This window comes from Pseudomyrmex gracilis, unplaced genomic scaffold (genome assembly GCF_002006095.1).
Source record: "Pseudomyrmex gracilis isolate BER0280 unplaced genomic scaffold, ASM200609v1 scaffold_86, whole genome shotgun sequence".
Classification (NCBI taxonomy): Eukaryota; Metazoa; Arthropoda; class Insecta; order Hymenoptera; family Formicidae; genus Pseudomyrmex; species Pseudomyrmex gracilis.
Window position 1 is genome coordinate 19,654 of NW_018020670.1, and position 12,290 is coordinate 31,943.

Genomic DNA, 12,290 nt, shown 5'->3' on the forward strand with positions numbered 1-12,290 from the left:
CTACTCGCGGGTCCGGGAACGCAGAAGTTAAAGCTCGGTCTAAGGTCCATTATAAGCCGCCGCAGTTTTTCTGCTCATCCCGCTTCTTTTCTTCGCCTTTCTTTTCGTGTCTTTTATCGCTTTCTCTATTTTTACGTGACACTCGTTCAATCATGACGACGGCGACGTCGCGCGCTTAATTTTGTATCCTCCAAGTAAGATCGAAGATATTAGAGAAAGAAGTTGTATAGAAGTTTGGATGAAAAAAAAGAGAAGTTGAAAAATTTATCTTCGCGGAGAGATACGAAATATGTGTTTATATAAATAATTTGAGGAAACAAAATTGAAAAAAATACAATCGCAAGACGACCACAGAGAGACTTCTAATCATTACCAAGTAAAATCGACGATTCAAAAACTATGTTTGAGGTCAGCCAGACGATAAGATGGGCCAACTAGCTGCCAACTCACAGACGATAAGCAATTTGTAACGTTCAGTGAAGGAAAAAAAAAAGGTAGAAGAAAATGCAGCGACAAGCAGAATAGAACGAAAAGGAAGATCAGGAATGAAAGCGATGGAAAAAAAAAAAAATAAGACAGTTAGCAGACGAAGAACCGGCTGGCAGATACGATCCCGCCGGACTCCGTGATGAAACATAAATGTTATATACTCGCGCTTGTGTAATTCATGTCTAAACTATTTAGATAAGCCACTATCGCGGTTACAAACGAGGCACAAATACGCTCTCGGATCTGCTCTCTTCTGCTTCTCTCTCTTTCTTCTTCTCGACCGATAATCGTATTTGCGTCTCCGCGCTTTTCAATTTGCTTCTAGAATTTTTTTTTTTTTTTTGTTTCAAATAAATTCAAACCTCTTATAATAAAAATTTAATTTTGTACATTTCTCATATTTGTTTTATTACACCGCGTATTCTTAAAAATACATAACAACGCAATAATATAAAATCGCCGTTCCTAATGTTCCGTGTTGGAATATAAAAAAAAAAAAAAAATCGTTCGCAAAGTTCCGGAAAACGTTGATCGAGCACGCGTGAAACGACGGTCGCTCGCTTTGAAACGCTTAAACGGCGATAGCGCTCGAGGCTATATTATTAAAGATGAGCTCGTAACAATATCGAACCGGCAGACAAATTGGACCACCCTGGGCATTACCCCCTGGTGCACTCCGCGCATGCTGTCCAAAGTAAAAAAAACGAAAAAAAAAAAAAAAAAAAAAAAGAAACCATCTACGGATGCTACCAGCTGAGATATCGAGATAATGACGATGCCAAGAGGAGCGCTCACGTCTTTCACGTCAGGAATTTAGCTTACAAGATATGTTTGATGATCTGTTTTCTCGTGGAGAAACACATATCTCTTGAAGATTTCATCGGGCTTTGTCTCTTAATCGATGTTGCACGAAAGTTATTCTCGCGCGAGAAACGTGTCTCAATGTCGTATTTTACGATTGAGATGTAATTGGTGAATGTCTCAGAGAATTTCGGATCACATCTGCGGTGACATTTACAAAGACACACACGTACACAGAGAGAGAGAGAGAGAGAGACAGATGAAGACACCTCCCAACGCAACGATTAATTATGTGTAATTTCTTTTTCTTTTTTTTTTCTATGATTTAACTTTCAATACAAATCTGACGTAAAGTTCCCGCAATGCCGATTAGTAAAGTGTCAAACTGATGAAATATATTCCCGCCCGCGTAGCTAATCTAAAACAACGCTGCGCGCGCGATATGGGCGAACAAAATCGGATCTCGTCGGAAGGGTACGTCCCATAAATAAGGAATTCTCGGATTTCGAGAAATTCAATAAGCGGACATTATCGAAAAGAGAAACGACCGACCTATGCTCCGACTGACAGAAAGCGGTTTCCGTCAGCAGTGTGGTCGGGCCACGCGCACGCGCTCCAGTAAAACGCATTGCATAAAATGTTCAAACCAAATCAATATATATATATATCCAATTCAAGTTTTATATGCACGTTTCTTTTTTCTCGTAAAAAAAAAAATAGCTATTTTTGTAGAAAATTGTTCTTAATAAACATTATGCAAAAAATATCAGTATTTCACAAAAATAAAATGTGAGACGTATAGCCGTCGCGTCTCTTAATGTCTCAATTGGTCGCACCTCAGATATTTAATCCAACGCGACGATTTCAATATGATTGTAATATTAAGAAAATAATTCTAAAATTAGTTCGGCGTCTGTTTCGTTCCGATCCTGACGTAGCGGTAAAAGAAGTCGGAGCCACATTTCCGAGAGTCATAAATCACGAAAAAAAATGCACGGACGGAGATCTTCGTCAAAAAAAATCAAACGACGCGATAGAAATAAGAAAAAGAGATAATATTAGATTAAAATTTATGTAGTTGTGTCTCAAACCTATCTATTTTCCGTGAACCTATCTTTTTCTTTTGAACAGTGTGATAGCAAAAAGTCATTTTGAAGCTTTAGCTGAGAAATGTGAGGTGTTTAGATTTCACTGTGAGGCTCGTGGCGGCATTTTCAGTTTGAATTAAAGTTTATGGCGCGTTATTTGTGATTTTTGTCTAAGTCATCACACAGAAATATTTAAAATCAAAATACACACACACACACACGCACACACAAATCCCAAGGGATGCGTAAAACATCGAATGATGTGCCATCTCTCTTCAGAAACGGTTACTACTTTATTCACCGAAAAAAAATGTGACTATTTCTTTTTCACAAAAAGTTATAAATATATACGTATGCAATATTTTTTGAACATGCATTTTTAAAAAAGTATATTTAAAAATATATGCGCGAAAACTTTCAAATATCCAACGCTGGTAATACAGAAAGTCTGGCAGACAAGACATGTGTAGCAGCTACAGAGAATGTAGGTATTATGTGTTTACATTGTTTGTTAATACAAGAAAAGGAAATTAACTTACCTTTACAAGATCTATCAAATCTTTTCCCAAGATATTTCCTCTTATTCACCAGAGAGCATTTCGATTAATTCAAATAAAACTGTATTGCACCTCTATAAATACATCTTTGTGTATGATTGACAAAATAACAATGGACAAAAATGTAATAAACAAATCTAAAAAATTATATCTACTGTATACAACGTATGTTTACTAGTAAAATAATTATTTAAAAAAAAAACTGTATAAAATAGGATAAAACCGCTGTTATGTTAAGAAACTAATATAAAATGTTGAGAAAATATTATATATAAATTTTATTACATTTTATATTACTTTTTCGCACTTTTGAAGACTTGATTGTCATTTATAAAACTTTTTGCATATCATATCGCACACGCAATGCTTATAATATTTTCAGACGTCAGAAACTTTGAGGAAAAGATTCCTGAAACTATTGTGGAATTCCGTAAAAATTATCGTTCTTTTAATTAACGAAAATCTAAATTGAGACCGAATGTAATTCGGATATTGAGAGTCAGTTGTCCGGTTATCGTGACACGGAACAGAGGAGGAGCGTGTCATAATTTCGACAAGATGATTTTGCTTGTCAGTATCAGGACTGCTCGGATAACAGAGTTAAAGCACAAATAAAACAATGCATTTTTCTCCCCGGGCAACGGCAGGGGAAGATCCTCACGGTCCTTTTGGACTTCGACGAGTCGAAACTAACATAATCCAGACGCGCTTCTAGAGGCGCCCGAAAACCCTTGACACCCGTGGCTGGAATTCGAAAAATCGCCCCCTCGAAACTCGAACTCGGTATAGAACACATCGTATCTATTTAGTATGAGCGTGTGTTGTTAGAGAGAGAAAGAGAGAGAGATTATTTATAAATAACTTTTTTATTTAAAAAAAACTCTGTTGGCATTTAAACCACAATTTTCGTTCACAATTGAAGACCCATTCAGAAACATAGTCGAGAATCATTTCTGGCACGCAAACGATTTTGTTACAATAAATTTAATTGTAAGCTAAAAGTTTACAAAAAGATATAATTACACGCATGTGAAAACTGCTAAACGATTTTGGATTCTCACAAAAGTCTTTTTGTTAAACTGACGCGATCTTATTACTGCACTCTGTTAGTCATGCGTGTAATTATATACACGCACAAGCGGCGCGTGCGTGGACACACGCTGGGCTTTATGCGTGGTAGGCGCCAAAAGATAGCCGAGGCAGGCGCCTTCTTAATTGTGGGAAAGAAGCGCCGGCGGCGTCTGAGAATCCTGCGGAGGTAATCTCGTGTGAGCAAATCAAGTTTTTCACTCTTTTATTTGTTTTTGTTTTTATTAATTTAGCCACAATTAAAGAGACTTCTCGAAAGATGAGCACAGTAAGTGTTCTTAAAAAAAATCTACGGTATCTTCGAGATAATTGTTTGGCAATTATATACACAATTATATACACAACGTACATAAATTTTATATCTATTTGTAATGAGAAGAATTAAATTTTAATATATTCAAAAATTATATTCCAATATGTTTGTCAGAATCCATCCGAGTTTCATTACCGAGTTATAAAGTACCTTCGAAAGAGAAAGAGAGGGAATTAATTGATTTGCCAACATCATAAACAGTTGCGCTTAAAATCAATTCAAATATATTCCGAAATGTGTAGATGCGCTTTAAATTGCAAAATTGCTTGCACTTGAAATTGCGTCGTACGCCAAGAGATCTCGGAGATGGAAACGGATCTTATAATGCGCGGTGTCCAATTGCAAGACACGGTCCCGTCCGTGGTTGCTGTATAAATGGGCCCTTTGTGCTGTCGCCTTGCGTCTAAACAGACGCATACGGCCTCGGATGTCCTATCTGTGTTACAGTTTATAGAAAAATCTCGCACGGTGGCGTGTATTTTACCACGCTCGTGGGGGGTCGTGTACCGCCCATTGTGCGAAGTCGCCTGCATTTTTACAAAAATCTGCTTTTCTTCTCCGTCACCTTTCTATTGACGTGATCATCGCACTTCGTTAAATATCACGCTGACGTGATTACACAATAGATAAGGTCATGGTTGTCTGAAAAACGCTAAATTCGAAAGCTTTGTAAATTTATTTTATTTTTTTAATACTGTTACAAAGAATTGAATTATCTTCAGTATAAATAGGAAAGTAATTAGAACAAATAAGTAAAAAGTCGATGCGAGCCAATATACCGGATCTTGATGTATTTACATTACTTTCTTCGTGAATAAAATTAATATATTTGGATTAAAATATAATCAGACCTGTACATCAATTAAATTAACAAACACTGACACAAATAATTAATAACGGAGATCGGTTTTGCCTCGCTAGTTGGCGTTGCTCCGGCTGGGAAGAAAACGACACAAGAATGTACAAAATCATAAAACTTCAACCAAAATAAACATACATAGATTGGTTTGAAGTGAAGCTTGTGTTTCCACACGTTACCTCTTTAAAACTGAAAACATTTTTATGTCGGAAACAAAGATTGAAATTAACGCCGCTTAACACGTCACAAAACTCGCAGCTTGCGGAGCCGCAAATAGGAAGATACGCTTACTATTATGGTTAAAAAAAAAAAAAAAAGGTCGGCTTTTGACGTTTCTGCATTCGAGCGACGATTTGTCGCTTCCTCACGAGCGTGTTCTTCCAGACAATTGCGTGTATCTGGATGTCTAGACAGTACGCGGCGGCGGACTGCGTTTTTCTGTTTTTTTTTCTTTTTTTGTTCCGTTCTCTAGCACAAGTGTATTATAAATCATACCAATTTATTTCCGATGCTGACAGTCAAGCGTCTGCATAAAATATCTATTGCATTGTTTTAACGAATAATCTACAAATTTTTTGTTTTAAATTGTTCTCTTGTGCAGAGCACCTTATGTGTGTTCTTATATTTTTTCTTTTTTATTTTTAAAGCATTTTTATCGCAATCTAAGAAGCGTGGCACGGTAGCCGAAAAAAAAATGTAAACCGATTACACCAGGGAGTCACATTACCTCCGGAACGGCCGTGGGTAGTGATTAAGCGAAAGATCAGTATGGAAACGTATTGCGTAAATGATGGTTTAATCGTTGCTTTTAGAAACGCGCGGACTCGCTTCATGTCTCGATTGGTCAGATTCTTCTCGTATAGGCGGGTCTTTCGTATTCTCCTCCGCCTTACGGTTGCCAGCGCGTTATGGCTGTCCGCGACGCAGAAGGATATATTTCGCGCCGTTACAATATCTCAATTATTTCCGAACACTCCCGATATCAATAATTATTATATATAGGTACGTCTCTCGTGATCGATTCTCTCTCGATTGAATCGCGCGTCTGTGTGTGTGTGTGTGTGCAATTTCTTACCGATAAAAAACTGTAAAGTCACGAACTGCCGATTAAAAATTTCAGCTGGATTGCAATCAATTATCTTCGAATATTTTGTGACTCTTGTTCATTATCTCCGCAAAATACGTAAAAACAAAAAGTATGAAAAAAATAAGCTAACTCTTACATATTAACTTATATTTATGAATATAAAACATGTTTTATACACACACACAAGTCACATTCAGAAAGAAACAGAATTATTTATACAACTTTATTTATGTGTATATTAATTTTCTCAAATTGTATATATATTGTAATTATTTTTAAATTATATAGAATATGTTCGACTCACTTCTTTCGTGAAAACTTTGTTGTAGAAAATTATCGTTAAAATGCATATATGCGTACGTATAATATAGTAATAGTGGTAGTAAAAATCGTCAGTCGTACACCGACGCACACCCTCACATTGGCGTATCGCCATGACGTTCTTGTGCGACGGCGGGACCAACACTTGACTCCCTTGCAAGACCAAGTCACATTATACGTCTGCCCTCCGACCCGACCGACCACTCAACGCGGTGACCATCCCCCGATACCGGAACGGAGTTACCGGTGCATCGATAAACGACTGTTTGTTGTATAATTCGCGGATTCTCCAGATCTCCAAATATTATTCTGTTAAATTGTCATTGGAGTGATGTGTTTTCTTCTTTTCGTCGTTGTGTTGACGCTGAAGTTTGGTGATTAAAAACTCGTGGGAAAAAAAAAACCTGTCAAAACGTTCACGCGTGCACGCACTTGGATGCCACTTTACTCGATCTCATAATCGAGTTTGACAGTTCGAGAGATCGGTGCGAGAACTGTCGCAATTGTTGCACGTGAAACAGACTCAATCAGTGAACTTTCGTAATAATGTGGTAAATTAAGAACGTTGTAAGACAGAATTTTACAGAGACGGATATTACAGACGGATGTTAAATAATAATTAAATAATTATTGCGCGCTTATGTGGGTGAAAACACATTTTTCTTCAAGATTTAAATCGAACAATCGAAAATTAAAATTATCTCAATGAACGCAGACTCGATCAAAATTATCGAGTTTGATTGAAAAACCAAGCAAGATGAGACTCTTCTGAGACGAGAAGTAGTGTGATAGTGTTGAAGATTTACCAGAAAGAAAATTCGATCCGAGTAATTCGATTTCGAAAAAAAAACTCGAAAAAATGCTTTAAGAATGTTGTCCTCGTCGGTGTCAACTCCGTTCAGCGTTCGTGACATTCTTAGCGAGGATCAGCAGCTTGGCGTCATGGATTGTTACGCTCATCATCAGAATCAAGCTCAACAACAACAACAACACATGCATCAGGATTATTATTCGTATAACATTGTACCTGAAACCAATTGGGAAATGGATAAATTTAAGGAACCGCCGATGTCCAGTTATCAGCATTATTCCGATCTCAATCACGTTCATCAATTGAGTCAAGTGATACCGCCTTATCAAGAAACCTCTATCACTGAGGATGGTAAATAATACAAATAATATACAATTTTGTTATAAAATAAAAAAGTGAATAATAAAGAAAATAACTAGAGCAAATGTTTACATAATTCTTATACGTAGACAAAATTTTTATTTAAAAGAGAAAAGAACAATTGAGTCACTCTCTTAATTAATTGACAACTGAATAATCATATAAGCAATTTATTATTTAAATAAATAAATAAATTTATTTATTTAGATATTGTTACCGGAATAATATTTTGTTTTTTCACTTCTTAATTATTTATGTAAAAACATTTTAGATCTTGATACACTAGTTGTGTGTATGTGTCCGCTTTATTTTATTATATATATATATATATGCAGATATAAACTATTTTTAGGTAACATTGTTACATCCAGCAAAACGGAACTGCGCAAAAGTCAATCTGGTAAAAGAACGAAACGGAAGCCACGAGTGTTATTTTCGCAAGTAGGTTTTTCTCGATTATTGGTTATTAAGATATTTTTACTCGGATTGAACTTTGTGACATTTTTGTTAGTACGTAAATTTAAAGGAAGTGAAGAAAAATTAATTCTGACAATTTTAAAATTAAGTGTATAATATCTATAACAAATGTTCGCATATGTGCAAATAATTTTACAAATAAACTAACTATTAAAAATCGCCGAGCTGAAATGACAAAATAATTGCTGGCTCCGCAGACGCAAGTGTACGAGCTGGAGCAACGATTCAAGCAGCAGAGATATCTGAGCGCACCTGAGAGAGAGGTGCTGGCCCAATCGCTTAAACTAACCAGCACTCAGGTGAAGATCTGGTTTCAGAATCGTAGATATAAGAACAAACGCGCCCGAATCGAAGACGCGGAGAAGTTACAAGCGCAGAACATGAAAAATCAATCGTTGAAGAAGATCACCGTGCCGATTCTCATCAAGGACGGCAAGCCCAACGTGCAGGAATCAACATACAACGGTCCTTATTGGAACATTCGAACGGATTTGAGCGCTTCGATGCAGACGGATTTCAGAAACGATATTCGCCTCAGTCCCGATCACTTTCGATCATCGAATTCGAACGAGATAAAAGTCGACTCAAGCATCAGTCCGGAGTACAAGTCGGAAGTTACCGCGGAAATGCCCGCGAGATCGAGCCTGAACGAAATGATGGACAGGCAGCACATTCTGAATTCCGATTACAGAAACAATTTCGCGACGGACACATCTTCGCAGAGCATGCTCGATTGCGGTCGAATAATTAAAACGGAATTCAAAGTAGCGACCGGCAACGAAACCGCCTCGTATCCGGATTTAAAAACCGTTCAATCCGACAGCAAAGAGCTTATGACTGACAGACGAATGCCCATGGATGTCTCTAATGAGTACACATTTTCCAATTACCTTAATCCGCCCAATTATCCGATACAGTATGTAAATTATATGGAGCAGGTGCCTATGGATCAGAATTTACAACGATTGTGGTAGATTTGTAAAAACAATTCTAAACAGTGTATAGTATAAAAGAGAGAGAGAGAGAGGGAGACGAGAAAAAAATAAGAGATTGCTGTATAATTATAAATATTGTTCTCTGTATTGTCACTTAATTAAAATAACTTAGAATTAACAAGTTTAAAGTGTCTATAAAGTGTTTTTTTTTCATTGTACTAAACTATGCGTTTTCCACGTGTTATTACACGAGTGACACAGAAGCGAAATGGAGTAATTTTGTTTAAAAAATGAAAAAATCAATATAATCAGCGTTGTTCTCCGAATCTCGGCAAGCTATAACAAACACATTGACGAAAGAAATACCAAAGGAATCGAATCAAAGATATATTTTTTTCATATTCTTCAATTAATTGCTAGAAGACGCTAAGCTATTAATGTTGAAATTAATTATACGTTATATCTTAGTTAGAAAATAACCTTGCGAGATATTGGCAGCTGTTTGTTTTTTAGTTAACTTAAGATTTTCCTTTCGAAATATATAGTAACGCGCTATAGTACAAGAGGGCGGAAATTGCTTCAAGTGGCTTTTGCGGAAACATCGAGCACTTTTCCGCGGATGCGCTTTGAGAAGATTTTTTTTGAGAAGAAACTTTTTCAAGAGCGCAGAGACATTAGTTGTGCAATAAATTACTTCGTTCAGAAATGATGACAATTTTGCTGAATAAGACAGAAGTGTATGTTACATCACATGTATACGTTACATTTGCGAGAAAGAAATGTTCAAGTTTTTATTAAACGTACACGTAAATAATACATGCGTGTTGTGTTTTTCTCTCTCTATTTATAAATAAAAAGAAAAACCGCCGCTTTAAATGAGTTGAAATTTACAAACGATTAATTTATACTTGATAATTTAATTATCGTATAATTACTTCTTTTTTTACGACTTGGACTTTATGTATACTCATAAATAATATATTATTTAGCAATTAAATTGTTCTCTTGTATATCTTTAATAATTTACTTTGCATTTATTGTAAACTTAAAACCGTTTACCTTTTATATATATATATTACGTAAAAATGTTTTTACGGTGCGTTTTGTTTAATAAAATATGAAATTATTAAAAACGGTACTTATGTAACAAAAAACTTTACAAGATTTATTTTCAAAAGTCAAACATATATTGTGAAAATTAGATAGTAGAATATAATTGTTTTTCTAATGGTATCGCGTTTTTTCATTCGATTGCTTTCGATGTGTGTTTTTCGACGAATATCGATCATTTTTCATTGAAAAGCCAGATGCCTTATGAAAGTTCGCGGTCCGATACAGAAATACGGCGAAATGGCATTTATAAATAGGTAAGTTCTCTCTCTGACAGGCTTGAGCGAAGCCACGGGCGCCGTCTTTTAGGTTATCGCGCGAACACGACGGGTCATCTGGCAGTCAAGTGCTGCCCACATAGACGATTTACATCGGTGTAATCGCGCTCATGACGCTACTGGTGCCATAAAGGACCATGGGAACAAGCTGATAAAAATGTCACTGTTAATTTTAATAAGGCTACGTGTATCGCGTATCTCCTCCTTGCCAAGCAAGTTGTGTGGCGCTCTCGTGCGTTAGGCATGCACCTGAATGGCACCTGTCATAGGTTTTACTCTGATAGCGGAAAGTGAACGTCTCAACGTTTATCAACTTATTATTGTTCTATACTATAATTTTACATTAAAAAAAAAAGAATATTTTATGCGCGTAAAAGAAAAACATAAACACTTCGACACAAAGATTTTAAATCAAAAACTTTTAAACTAGAAACAAATTAGTGACAAATCGTTGTACTATTTTTTTTTGTAACATTTATTTTAATAATTAAAATAACAGATTTTGACAACAGCATAGATCAAATCTCGTCAGTCGCGGATATATGTCTTTCGCATATTTTTCACACTTAAAATGCACATCGATGCATCACTCCACGTACGGACCGTGTGTCCGTGTCCTTTAATCGTTTCTAGTTCCATTACGATATCATGTATTCAGATAATCAATCATAAACCGCTCAACACGGAGAAATTCGATCCTATTTACTTGCGAGACAAAAGGGGAATCGTTGTGATGCGAGGTTCCGAGAGAGAAAGTAGGCGACGGTGTGCAAATAGACGAGCATATGCGTAAAATAGTCAATGAGTGAGTGTGTGTGTGTGTGTGTTCGTGAATCACATGACTTTATTACGTTTGTTTTAGCACTTTTTGCACGAGGATCATTAATCATTCTACGACCGACGTTTAACAATATAATTGCACTCATCTGATAGTCAGGGTGTTTAATATGTTTTATTGGTAGATTAGCTGGAGTTTTCTTTAATTATGTATCTAAATGCTAACACATATATTTTCATACATATAATATTAGGCACAAAATATTATCAAACCTAAACTTTTGAGAAATATCCCGAGCGATAAATAAAATAGGTAATTCTACGGAATAAAATATTTTTGGACAAACCTCAGTGTGTTCGAGAAAAAAATTTAGTTTTAATTTGTAGAAAAAAATCATCTCTTTCTTCCTGGTTGTATTACCTAATTTATTTCATTTTGTATAGTATAATAATTTCTTTAATTACAATTTTTACTTTAAAATATCTAATAGAGAGACATAAAGATAAAATACACGTACAAAAAAATAATTTAAAAAATGACTTTTCTCAAGTTTGTGAGTATACCACAGATCCTATATAAAAAAAGTCATTTGAACCAAGAAGTGCGCGTTTTGGAGCCGAATGTATCGCATCTATTGTTGCCTCTTTTCCGCGTTGCCGATTGATTGGTTGGTCTATCGATGCGAATCGAATCGGTAAGATCGAGAGAGTAAATAATGAAAAGCGAGTTTGAGACAGTTCGTCGTATATGTAGAGAAAATTAAAAACGTAACTAAGGTAACGTGACAGGAAAGAGTAGAAAAACAACACGTGAAAATAACGTGACTGTAATTTATATTATATATAACATTAAATAATACATATTATACATATAATTTATTATATATTTATAATATTATACTTCATATTGTATTATATGTATTATATACATACTACAG

At 35.6% G+C, this 12,290-nt stretch overlaps 1 protein-coding gene across 1 annotated transcript; it reads left to right on the forward strand.

Moving 5' to 3' along the window:
• The first annotated feature begins 6,816 nt into the window (after positions 1–6,816).
• On the forward strand, positions 6,817–9,226 carry LOC109855293 (homeobox protein Nkx-2.5-like). The gene is made up of 3 exons (XM_020429382.1): positions 6,817–7,766; positions 8,128–8,216; positions 8,450–9,226. Exons 1-3 carry the CDS (start codon positions 7,475–7,477, stop codon positions 9,224–9,226), a joined length of 1,158 nt encoding a protein of 385 aa, XP_020284971.1. The 5' UTR covers positions 6,817–7,474.
• The last annotated feature ends 3,064 nt before the right edge of the window (positions 9,227–12,290 follow it).